Source organism: Myotis daubentonii, chromosome 4 (genome assembly GCF_963259705.1).
Source record: "Myotis daubentonii chromosome 4, mMyoDau2.1, whole genome shotgun sequence".
Lineage (NCBI taxonomy): Eukaryota > Metazoa > Chordata > Mammalia > Chiroptera > Vespertilionidae > Myotis > Myotis daubentonii.
Window position 1 is genome coordinate 57190551 of NC_081843.1, and position 12879 is coordinate 57203429.

Consider the following 12879-nt stretch of genomic DNA (forward strand, 5'->3'; position numbering starts at 1 on the left):
ACACACAGGCATGAACACAGCCTGGTGAGCATGCGAGGGGATGCTACATCTGATGAGATTAAATGTGCCACCGACTCTTCTAACTCAATAATAAGATGACAGTTGTTAAAGTGGAAATGGTACTTCAATCTCAGTGGCTGTTCACAGCTCAGATTGCCTGAGGCAGAAGATCAGGGAAAATTTTATAGGCAAATAAGTGTGACTAAGTCCTGGGACCCAAATTCTCCTGAAGGACTGAAACTCCAGAAATAGTGACTCATGCATATTAATTAAAGGAAATATGATGACACACCGTGCACAGGTTGAAAGATTTCTCAAAGGATAATGCCATCTGAAATGAAAGACTTGAAAGTGTGTGTGTGGGCGACATATTGAGCAAAGAGATAACTGGGTCTATTTTCTGTAGTCCTAAGCAAAATTTGTTGTAACTGTATGAGGTTGTTGGGGATTTATGGCGTCTTTTAGCTAACATCAGACTACCATCAGGGCCATAAAATACACTAAGAATGTGAACTAAGACAGAATTTCATTTAACTCTTGGCTTTCTAGTTTTCCTTTCCAATAAGATATTCGGATCTGCATGTCAACATTTGACATATCTTCCAGACCCAGGACGTAGAAAGACTTTGAAGAACACATATAGCCAAGTGGAGGAATGAGCGATTAAGGAGATACCCATGTACATATAACCAATCCTAAATTACCGCTGATAATGTGGAACACCCTCTTTAGCTAACGATACGCAGTAGGGGAATACCATAGGCCAGCGGTTCTCAACCTTCCTAATGCCGCGACCCTTTCATACAGTTCCTCATGTTGTGGTGACCCCCAACCACAAAATTATTTTTGTTGCTGCTTCATAACTGTAATTTTGCTACTGTTAAGAATCATAATGTAAATATCTGATATGCAGGATGTATTTTCATTGTTACAAATTGAACATAATTAAAGCATAGTGATTAATCACAAAAACAATATGTAATTATATATGTGTTTTCCAATGTCTTAGGGGACCCCTGTGAAAGGGTCGTTCGACCCCCAAAGGGGTCGCAACCCACAGGTTGAGAACTGCTGCTATTGGCTTTGATAATTAACCTATGGAATAAAAAGGAACTGGTTTGCAGATGCAAGTTTGGATCTCCAGAACTTAGGCATTCTAGAATTACTATGTGATTTAGCATTAGAGATAATCGTTGTTAACTCTATTTCTTTTTTCCTCCAAGTGGGGAACATATTATACACAATAAAAAGTTTATTTTGCATACTGTGGATATTTTTCCATGTTTCGAAACCATTTCCATCAATAGTACTTTTCCCTTGGTTTTGTGCATCAATCGTACCTTGTTCAAAATACAGGTGCCCAGCGTCAATGTGAGGTCAGCCCTGCCCCCTTCCTTCATCAATATTTTATTCAAGTCTCCCGAGGTCATTACAGGCAAGTGTACCTTTGAGAAGTTTCACAGATGAATAACAGGGGACTCTGACTACAATCACCATTTTTAGTGCCTGAATATATTGCATAGTGTGAGCATACTAAGAATTCAGTTCATTCATCTTAGTTAACTTGGACTGCCTTGTTCTTTTATGTGCAGAGGACAAATAGTAAAAACAAGGTTTCTTTCAAAATAAATATATAAAAAATGTTTCTGAAGGTAAAAGTTAGTTGATCCTTTAGAATTGTTTCAATATTGAGAGAATAGAGAGGTGTAAGGTTTAAGAAACAATAATGTGAAGAAATTGTCATAATGAAAAAAATTACAGGCAGGCCTCCAAATTTTAGTATCACTCACATAAAAATGTCTTTATTTCCAAAAAAATAAAAAATAAAGATTATACTTCAAAAACCATTCTTAGGAACTGAAGATAATGCTCCAAATTGTAACTTAAGTGTAGGATATGATCAGCCTTAATGTGCGTCGTCTTGCAGTTGAGCCAAAAGGTTCAGAAAAATGTAAAGCTCACAGCAATACTGCCCATTGGGCAGCATGTTAAAACCCCCGGCAATGGCAGATTATATTATCTCCTACCAGCTCCCCGTGTGCCCATAAAGCAATTCTACACAAGCATAAAGACCTTTTGCTTGAACATTTTAATCAGAAAATTTAATAGAGAAATTGTCATTAACTCTCACTAGCATGGACAATAATACACAATTCAGAAAGCATCCTTAATGTGGTTTACAAGGACTTTAAGCTACTGTTGCTAAATTATCCAAGAAATAAGATACCCGAGCAAGTCTATAAATTGAACACAAATTAAAAATGCAATAAAATAACCCTTACTTGCAAATAAAGAAATTTTAGCCCATGAGGGGGAGGAGGACAGGAGTGGGCTGGAAGAGGTTAATGGGGGGGAAAGGAGGACCTATGCAATACTTTCAACAATAATGATTAAAATAATAATAAAAAATAAAATAGAACTCCTAGTTTTTTAAAAAAAGGAATTTTAGCACAAAAAGAATAAAACTTCTAGATGATATACCTTTTAAAACTGAACTTCTTGGCATTTGCCAGAACCAAGGAAATAATCCATAAATACACTATCAGTCAGGCTATGAAAGATAAAACAGCAGAAGCTCCATTAAGCTCAGTTTTTGTGATGTCACTCCTATCACAGTCCCCTATTAATTTCCTCCAGAACTGAATCCATATCCTCCCCCTTGCCTTTCCAGGTCATGCATGATATTGCACCTGTCTGCTAGCCCACCACGTTTCTAACATGACCGCTGCCAACCTGCATCCGCACGCACCCCAGGCAGCCCATCTCACTTATCGGCCAGAATCACCACCATTTACTGAGGGCTTACCCGATGCCAAGCGCACTTACTTCTCACAGCCGCCACAGGAGCGGTCTCTATTCCCTCCCACAAATGAGCCTGAGAGCGAGGCCCAGTAACTTGTCCTCGGCCAGGCAGCTAGCAAGGAGTGAGGCTCACACTCGGGTCTGGCGTGCTCCTTCATTGCTCACACCATTGGCCGCTGGGATATTCTCCTCCCCTCTGCAGACCTTCCCCGATCCAGATCAAATCTTGCCTCTCTCTCGCAGGAAGTTTCCTCTGACTAGAAAAATTCATACTGATCTTTAGAGAAGTTGCCCCTCTTCCCCCATGAAATAGCTGAATGGGCTACTTCAGCATGACTGCCAAAGCACCACAAACCCTGGCCACTGAAGGACATTTACACAGCAATTCCGATTCAAACCCCGGATTTCTGAATTGACCATTTTACTGGGGGTGGGAAATGGTGGCATTTTGATATTATTGCATTAAAACAACTATGTCCTATATACTAGGAGCCCAGCGCGAGATTGGAAATCCCATGGCGCCCACCCACCCGCCACCCTGCCTTGATACCCAAACCTGTCCACGCAGAGCTCTAGCGCGCCTGGCCCAGCCCCCAAACCCTCTGGCCTTCTCTGTCCGCTTCAAGCCCCGCCCTCAGTCCCTACAGTCACCTCGGGCTGGTCCTGCCTCGCTTCTGCCCCATCTCCAGAGCAACGCGGAGGCTCCACCCCATCATGGCGCCAAAGGAGAGCTTGGAAGCCTCCCGCCTGCTGCTCTGCGCTCCTTCCCCTGGCAGGTGGGCTGTGGGGCACTCAGAGTGTGCGCGGTGGGTGGTGAAGGACTGGTGAGGGGGCTCTATGGGCTCTCACCCCCGCCCTCCCCAGCACGGGATGGTCCTGCCTCCTCTGGGCACCTCCCCGCTAGTTAACATCCATCAGTTCTGTTTTGATAATCTCTAGATGTATCTAATTAAAAACTTCCCTAAATCTCAGCTATATAAAATACAATAAAATTCCTACTTCTCTCACCTCCCCTTTTTATTACTTGAGAAAACCCTGAGTTTTGTTGAGGGCCATGTTGGAAACATGGGCATTTGGGTGACCTAAGGATAGAGGACATTTAAGAAATACTTTGAAACAAGGTCCAAAGAAGCAGCGTCTCCTTCATGATATGACCAAGCAAATTAGGTTTTTTCTATTCAGCAGGGACCCTAGTATAGAAGATCTTATTAGTGCTATCTCAGCTCTCTCCACGGAGCTTTAACTATGGAACTAGAACAGCTTCCTAAGGTGCCTGCTGGAAGTTACCCAATGGTCATGTGGGAGAGAGAGACTACATTATTCATGTTGAGGAAAATCCTCGGTGTAAGCAAAAAGGTGACATGGGGATGGGGACTTACACTCTCACACACACACGCACAAGCACACGCACACACACACACACACACACACACACGCACGTGCGCTTTTATTTACTGCTGTCAAAGCCATAAAATGTGGATATATGAGCATTATAACTGTGCCAGACCTTGATCTTTATAGTCACACTATGTACTAACCCATGAACATGATCAAAATTAAGTTGTCCCTGCAGGTTTTGAAGTATCTCAGCATCTTTTTTTTTTATTATTAGTTAAGGTATTACAAATGTGTCCTCATACCCCCCATTAACCCCCAACCTCCCCCCCACACACAAACTCATGCTCCCATCCCCCTGTTGTCCATGTCCATTGGTTTGGCTTATATACAGTATCTCAGCATCTTAACGTGTGCTTTGTTTAAGAAAGGCCACATTTGGAAATATTTAAGTATAACTGTGCAATTCTGCAACAGAAATTGTTCTACATTTTAGAGAGGAACCCAAGAAAACAAAAAGCAACAAATCATTAGATTGATTTCATCTGTTTCTACATTCCATGGCTTCTATCTCATTTGTATAGTGCATTTTGATAGATAGGGACTTGCCATCATTCACTAAGGAAAAGACACATTTATTTACTGGTCATCCATGTGAAGGAAAGCAAGTGAATGACGATGACAGTCAAATTTCTTGGCTGAATGGGCTGCTGTCAGAGCCAATTCCTCTGAGTGTCTGTAAAACACCTTTTAGACAGCCTCACAGTTCAGTGGTCAAATGCAGATTTTATCAGACCTTCACCCATCCCAATTCTGGAATTTTTTAGTAAAACAATAAACAAAAGCAATGCTCTAGGGAGAGCTATGATTTTGTTCAAAATATACAAATTATACTTATCTTCATTCTAGTATTTCCTCAAACACCCACTTTAATTCATACTTAATAATTCAACACAGACAAATGAACACATCAAATACAGTGTATGCTCATATGTAAATACGAAGGCAATGCACATATAAGTTCCGTGACAACTATGATGGTGTTTTCTCAAAATTAAGAAGTATGTTTATACTAGAGGCTCGATGCACAAAGATTCGTGCAAGAATGGGCCTTCCTTCCCCTGGCTGCTGGCACCGCCTTCGCTCTGGCCAGAGCCACCTTTCTGCCTTCCCACGCTGCCCAGAGGCCCTGAGCAGCTGGGGCGGTGCAGAACGCCTGGGTTGACACCATGGCAACAACACAAGCATCCCGCCCCACTCCTGGCGCTCGTCACCTGCATATGCAAATTAACCCACCATCTTTGTTGGGTTAATTTGCATATGCACTCCTGATTGGCGGGTGGGTGTTGTGAAGGTATTGTCAATTTGCACATTTCTCTTTTATTAGTGTAGATATAATGAATTACCTAATTAGTCACACAACCATAAAGCCCGATTTATGATTATTTTCAAATGCAACTTTGGTTTTTAACACTATCAAGAGACTGTTTTAGTCTTAATAAGCAATCTGAATTGTACTCTTCCTTTTGTGATTTTTCCCCCTAGAAATCTGAAAAGCAAAAGGAGAAAGTCCTTTTCATATGTTCTGACATGTGTAGTCATGCCTTCCAGAATTCTGCCAGGCTGGGGTTTCCTTGAATTTGTGTCACACCTCACATCCCCGTTAACTGGCACACAGCAGAATTTATGAACAAGTGGCTTTTCTTAAAAAATACATATTTCTTTACATTCAAACAAGAATATAACTTAAGGCAAAAAGGTAAATTGGCTACTATTCGATATGTTGACTTAGAAAATGGCCAAACAAACAAAACACTTCTTCAGTGTTCACTCGTGTATTAAGCAATTACTGAGTCCCTACACACCCTGTGGCAAATGTCCTGCTAGCATTCAAAAATTTTAAAGGCATCTACACTAATAAAAGAGAAACATGGTAATTAGTGTCACTCCGCTACCCTTCCCATTGGCTAATCCCCCTGTCACTCACAGAGTAGGGCCAAGATATGCAAATTAACTGGCAGCCAAGATGTGCCAGGAGCCGGTCCATGCTTGCTGTTTCAAGTGACCTGGCATATATGGCATACGGTTCTTAATATGTTTGCTCACCTTCTTGGCGCTGTGTTTTAACCAAGGTCACCTCTCCAAGAAAGGTTGAATCCCCAGGTAGGGATTTTCCCCTGAAGTTAGGGAGGGAATAAAACCTCTTAACTAAGTGCCAGGCAGGTAATTAATCATTTTACCTAGGAACAATCATGCTTAAGCTACATAATCTTTACTCCCTGGAATGGAGATAAGAAACGCCCTAACCTTTGGAATAGAGATTGATAGGATTGGAACCAACTGGTATAAATACAGATGCAACAAGACAGCAGGAGACAGAACTTAGAAAGACAGAACTCAGAAGACAGAACCTACACGGAGCCTGGAGACAAAAGAACTTCGCTGGAGAGAACATGGCAAAAGATCCTGGACAGAAACTGGCCTCAGAACGTAGAGACAGAACCTGGCGAGAGAACATGGCAAAAGATCCTGGACTGAACCTGACTATAGAACATGGCAAGAGAACCTGACTAGAACCTGGTGACAGAACCTGGCTGGAGATCCTAACCAGAACCTCTCTGGAGATCCAGACCAGAACTTGGCTGGAGATCCTGGCTAGGCTGCTGATCAACTGAACACTGTCTCCGTGTCATTCCTTCTTCGCTGACTCCGTCTACGCCTTTGGGAACCCCTGTACCTGCTGGGGTTGGACCCCGGCAAAGATGGCGGCCGGTAGCCAGGCAGCTGATGTGAACAGGGAGGCTTGCTTACTTCAGTGACGGAGGACTCCAACGTTCCCCGCCTGACTTGCCGGCCTCTCAGCTGCAACTCTCAGCAACTATGTTGTGAATAAAGAAGCTAAAAAACCCCCAGAAACCTGATTTACTCAGTGGAGCTTCAGCCAGCCAGACCACAACATTGTATCAAATACAGATGGTAAACAAAGGCCAGAAACCTGTTTTCAGCAGCCAAGGCCTCAGAGCTAAAGCTGGCCCCAGAAGAAAAAAAAAAGAAAAGAAAAAACGGAGCGGTTGGGAGCTTCAGTCACCCGTCAGCCTGAAAACGGCCCTCAGCCCCTCAGCCAGACTGGCGAGGCACCCTAGTGGGGACCCCCACCCTGATCCAGGACACCCTTCAGGGCAAACCAGCCAGCCCCACCCATGCACCAGGCCTCTATTCTATATAGTAAAAGGGTAATATGCCTCCCAGCACCGGGATCAGTGGAGCCGCGAGGCCTCCCGGCACCGGGATCAGCGTGACAGGGGGCAGCGCCCAAAACCCCTGATTGCCCTGCAGCTCTGTGTGTGACAGGGGGCGGGGCCCCAACCCCCCGCCCCCATGGGCCCTGCTCTGTGTGTGACGGGGTAGAGCCATAACCTCCCCATTGGCCCTGCCCTGAGTATGAGAGTGGTGGCGCCCCAACCACCTGATCGGCCCTGCTCTGTGGGTGTTAGAGGGCGGCGCCCCAACCCCCTCCCCCCCCCCGCCCATGGGCCCTGTTCTGTGTGTGAGGGGGTAGAGCCATAACCTCCCCATTGGCCCTGCCCTGAGTGTGACAGTGGCGGCGCCCCAACCCCCTGATCGGCCCTGCTATGTGGGTGTTAGAGGGCGGCGCCCCAACCCCCTGATCCGCCCTGCCCTGAGCGTGACAGGGGGCGGTGCCCCAACTCCCTTATCGGCCCTACTCTGTGAGTGACAGGGGGGAGCTCCTCAACCCCCTGATCGGCCCTGCTCTGTGGGTGTTAGAGGGCGGCGCCCCAACCCCCCACCCCATGGCCCTACTCTGTGTGTGATGGGGTAGAGTCATAACCTCCCCATCTGCCCTGCCCTGAGTGTGACAGTGGCGGCGCCCCAACCCCCTGATCCGCCCTGCCCTGAGTGTGACAGGGGGCGGTGCCCCAACTCCCCTATCGGCCCTACTCTGTGAGTGACAGGGGGGAGCTCCTCAACTCCCTGATAGGCCCTGCTCTGTGCGTGACAGGGTATGGAGCCCCAACCCCCCGATGGGCCCTGCTCTGTGCGTGACAGGGGGTGGAGCCTCAACCTCCCCATTGACCCTGCCTTGAGTGTGACAGGGGGTGGTGCCCCAACCCCCCAATCGGCCCTACCCTGAGCGTGACTGAGGGTGGCATCGCAACCTCCCAATCTGCCCTGCTCTGTGCATGACAGGGGAAGGCGCCCCAACTCCCCAATCGGCCCTGCTCTGAGCCCGACCAGGGGCTGCACCTAGGGATTGGGCCTGCCCTCTGCCACCCGAGAGCAGGCCTAAGCCAGCAGGTCGTTATCTCCCGAGGGGTCCCAGACTGCGAGAGGGCACAGGCCGGGCTGAGGGACCCCCCTCCCCCCCGAGTGCACAGATTTTTGTGCACCGGGCCTCTAGTAGATAATAAAAGCACAAGGTATAAAGTGATAAAAGTGACTTAAGAAATGAATAAACAAAGTATTATAGGTCTTTACAAGTCTTCATTTCCAATGATAAGGCACCCTGTAACCTAGAATTTAGGACAACCCACAAAAAGGCTTCATTCATGAAAAAGCCTTGGTTACCACTACCAAACTTTCACTTTGGGAGTCGGGAAAAGTTATGTATGATCACTCTCCCAACATACAATCTAAACATGCAAGCCCTTTTCCTTTTGCAAATCTTTAAGATTTCATGTGTATTGGGTTTTATTTCATAAGATGGTTCTTATTTCTTTCATGAGTTTTACTTACTTGTGGACAAAATTGACCAGTGTGTTCCCAGTAGGGAGTGAAGGTAAGGGAATGAAGGAATAATTATATTTGATGTGAGGAAAACACAAAGATATGCTAGTACTGTATTTCAGTTCCATCTATCCACTTGATAACTTCTTTTCTTTCTTCCCTGTCCCACTCTCTTCACACCCCAATCTGTTAGGATTTAAATGGCATACGCACAGGGTAGCAAGCAAAAAGCGTGGGCATGTTCCTTAACCTCTCTGACTCTGTTTCCTCTTTGGTAAAGTGGCTTAAAAATACGGTGTCTGGCAGGCTATCGGTAAACAAGGGCTGGTGATGGGCTGATTATATGAACACAGATTCCATACAAACTATTGTCCTAACACCAAACTAAATCAAGAACACTGATGTTCCTGTCTCTGTTTCTCTAACTCTGAAATGGGACTAACTTCAGGGTCATCCTAATCCTAAGAATTAATGAGATAATATATGCAACATTTCCTTTAACTTAATCCCTTATATAAGTAATTTGTGGTACTTCTCTTTGGCTTTCTATTTTAGGTGCCTCCACCTAAATTTCTGTGGTTGTTGGATTATGCAAATAATGGTAATCACAAATCTCCTGGGGGTAGTACATTAAAGGACTCACATTGAAAATGACACAGCTGTTTAGAAAAAGGGACAAAATCTTTAATATTCATACAATCCTCCCAGCCATAAAGAGAAGAAATACTAAAATGACTTATTAATCATATAAGATCCTTTAAGGACCTTAGAACTGGGAACAGTTTAATCTTAGAAGAGAGTTGCCTGAGAAAATGCAGAAATGTTTAGTACCCTGGTTCTACAACAGCCCTTTATGTGTCTCCTGTATTTTTCTTGACTGAATATATTCACTTGTACTTTTCAATTTTAAATTATGTAAAAGCAAACACATTTATATTAAGAGAGCAAAAACATATTCCAGGACATATATTTATAGTCCTTAGCTCTGAAATCATGTACCACTACTAACCTCCATAAACCAACCAGTAACCAGTATTAATGTGAGACCTGTGGTTCTGTTGTGAAACATGACCTTCATGTTAATACAGGTGTGCAGAGTGGCCTTCGTTCAAAGCAAGTGTGAAACAGGAGGAAGCAAGACTATCTCTGAACTTGCACAGAGAAAACATAAAATTAGTAAGGAAAAAACCTTCACGCAAAATTCTTTTTATGAGTAACTAGAGGCCTGGTGCACGAAATTCATGCAAGGGACTTGGACCTCACAGCCATGGCGGCTACCTCGGCCCTCGCAGCTGCGGCTTTGTCTGGAAGGTTGTCCGGAAGGACGTCCAGAAGGTTGTTCAGCTGCCCGGTCTAATTAGCATATTACACTTTTATCATTATAGATTATTATTTTCTCACAGACTGCCAAACATGTGGCTATGAAATGAGATTTTTAATATTGACATTTTAATTAGTTATACCTAAATCACATTTGGTGTTGCTCAGCATACTACAATTATGAATCTAAATTACTTTTCTGTCTCTAGAGTTAAAAAGTTCAGGGTCTGGGAACACTGTCCTAACTTTTTTCTTGATGATGTTTAATTATTACACAGAATGACAGCAATCAGGCAATGGTCAACTTCTGTCAACTTCCCAAGGTCTGATTTTCATCTTTAGCTATTAACCATGGAGGAAATTCTGTTTAGAGAGTTTGTTATAGGTGTATTTTCTGTTGTGATTACCACCAACGTATGTGGGGGAAAATAAAGGCACACTGCTCTGGCCTTACAGGTCTACAGTGCATATTCCTGTTAGGAGCACCTCATGGAAATTCATCCTCCGCTGGCTCCAAGGCTACTGTACACATTGTATAATCCAAATAATAGCTGCTTCAGACAGCCCACTTGAAGATTAATTTCAAGGGACCGAAGTACAACTCTCATTATCATCACTTTCTCTCCAAAACCAACAATTCAAACCAGAAAAGTGAAGTAGGAGGAAAAAACAAATCCATGAATAATTTGCCAATTATACCTCTTCCCTAAACAGTTAAGAGTCTGCCATAAGGCAGGTCTAAATTAAAACAACCTAGATGAAAACAGATGGCGCTTTGTCATTTTCCTATTTGATTTGAAGATCCAGTTAGGGAAGGGCTTGTCATTTACAAGTCCTCTTATTCTGTAATACAGACAACAAGAACAACATTCCTTCAGTCCTCCCACCATCCCTCCTTCTCTCTCTCTCTCTCTCTCTCTCTCTCTCTCTCTCTCTCTCTCTTTCTCTCTCTCTCTCTCCCTCTCCCTCCCTCCCTCCCTCCCTCCTTCCCTCCCTCCCTATCAATTTACCTAACAGGTAAAATATTACATTCTCCAATGTTGATTCTAAGTGCATTCGATTTACAGCATGACCCAGCAAGTAAATAAACAGTCTGTTGAGTGAAGCAGAATTAAGCATTCAGCCACAGACAGAAAGTCAATACAATACAAATGGGACCACATGGTATTGGCAGCCATTGACATCTGCATGCAACTGCTTAACTACTATTACTCATGCATCTCTCCAGATACAGTTTGTAATCCTATCTCTCAGTGGCTCTCGCTAGTTGGTTTCCACATTAGGCATGATAAATGCATTTTAGAAACTGACAGTAAAAGATTAATACGCTCATAACCATCGAAGAGGACCTTTCACTGATTTCAAATAGCTTGCCCTCCCTTCGAATGCCAACCACCACCCCACCCAATTACTTACTCACGAAGGCTTCCTCATCCGTTGGCAAACGCATTGACATGCAGAAGTATGTATCAGACTGTTAAGGAAAGAAAGACAAAATTCAAATTAAATTGCTGCTAATCAAGAAGAAATAATAACGAGTCAAAGCACAGGTTATATGGCTGAGAAAGAACTACTAGACCAGACAGGTGAAGTTGCCTGCCACACACTGGGTGCCAGGTTCATAAAGGGGCTAATGCTAGAACTTAGGTAGTCTAAAAGTTTTTCTAAGACTCTTCAAATCCTATTTATAAAACCAATTACCAGGAGCAATATTTCTAGTATGGCACAGTTAAAAGGAAACATTTTAGATGCTTATATGAAGAGTGATACAATTTATTAATGCATCTGATTTTAAAATGCTAGAAAATTGGTTTTGAACATATTTGCTATTTGAAAAATTAGGAATTTAATTTCCTTATTCACTTTACAATTGTCCAAAATGTTAACTAGAAAAGTACAATGAGTAAAAGTTGGTGTTAAAATATATTATACTAGAGGCCCGGTGCATGAAATTCATGCACCGGGGAGGGGTCCCCTCAGCACCGCCTGCACCCTCTCCAATCCCAGACCCTTCAGGGGATGTCCGACTGCCGGTAGTCAGACATCCCTCTCACATCCTGGACCACTGGCTCCTAATTGCTGCCTGCCTGCCTGGTCTCCCATAACTGCCCGCCCCTCTGCTGGCCTAATCACCCCTCACTGCCCACCCCACCCCCCATCGGCCAGGTTGCCCCCAACTGCCCCTCCCTGACGACCTGGTCACTCCTAACTACCCCCCCCCCCCCCCGCCAGCCTGGTTCCCCCTTACTGCCTGCCCTGCTGAACTAGGCACCCCCACTACCCCTTCTGCCAGCCTGGTCGCCCCTAACTGCCCCCCCTGCTGGCCTGGTCACCCCCAACTGCCTCCCCCCCCACTGGCCTGGTTGCCCTATTCAGCCTGCTTGTTCAGTCATTTGGTCGTCCCTCACTAACCCCTCTGCTGGCCTGGTCGTAGGTAGCCATCTTGTGAGGGTATGAGGGTTAATTTGCATATTACCTCTTTATTATATAGGATTTGGTTGTTCTTCCTTATTTTAAACATTTTATGTAGTTTATTAAAGAAATCAACATTAATTCAATTATTCTTTCTTTTCTAGTTATTGGTCTTTTATCTAAATGACTACTTTTCTGCTATCAAATATATTAACATCAAGAATTTTTAGTAATAAAAATTGCAATTTAAGGGGAATGAGCTTC

The 12879-nt window shown here is 44.2% G+C and overlaps 1 protein-coding gene across 14 annotated transcripts in view; it reads right to left on the bottom strand.

Moving 5' to 3' along the window:
• Nucleotides 1–12879, bottom strand: part of PAM (peptidylglycine alpha-amidating monooxygenase) — a 277571-nt gene that overhangs the window by 104752 nt on the left and 159940 nt on the right. For all 14 annotated transcript variants that reach the window (XM_059694004.1, XM_059694017.1, XM_059694016.1 and 11 more), the window contains one exon: nucleotides 11620–11677. In XM_059694004.1, coding sequence (XP_059549987.1) covers nucleotides 11620–11677 — 58 coding nt within the window. The remainder of the gene's footprint in view (nucleotides 1–11619; nucleotides 11678–12879) is intronic.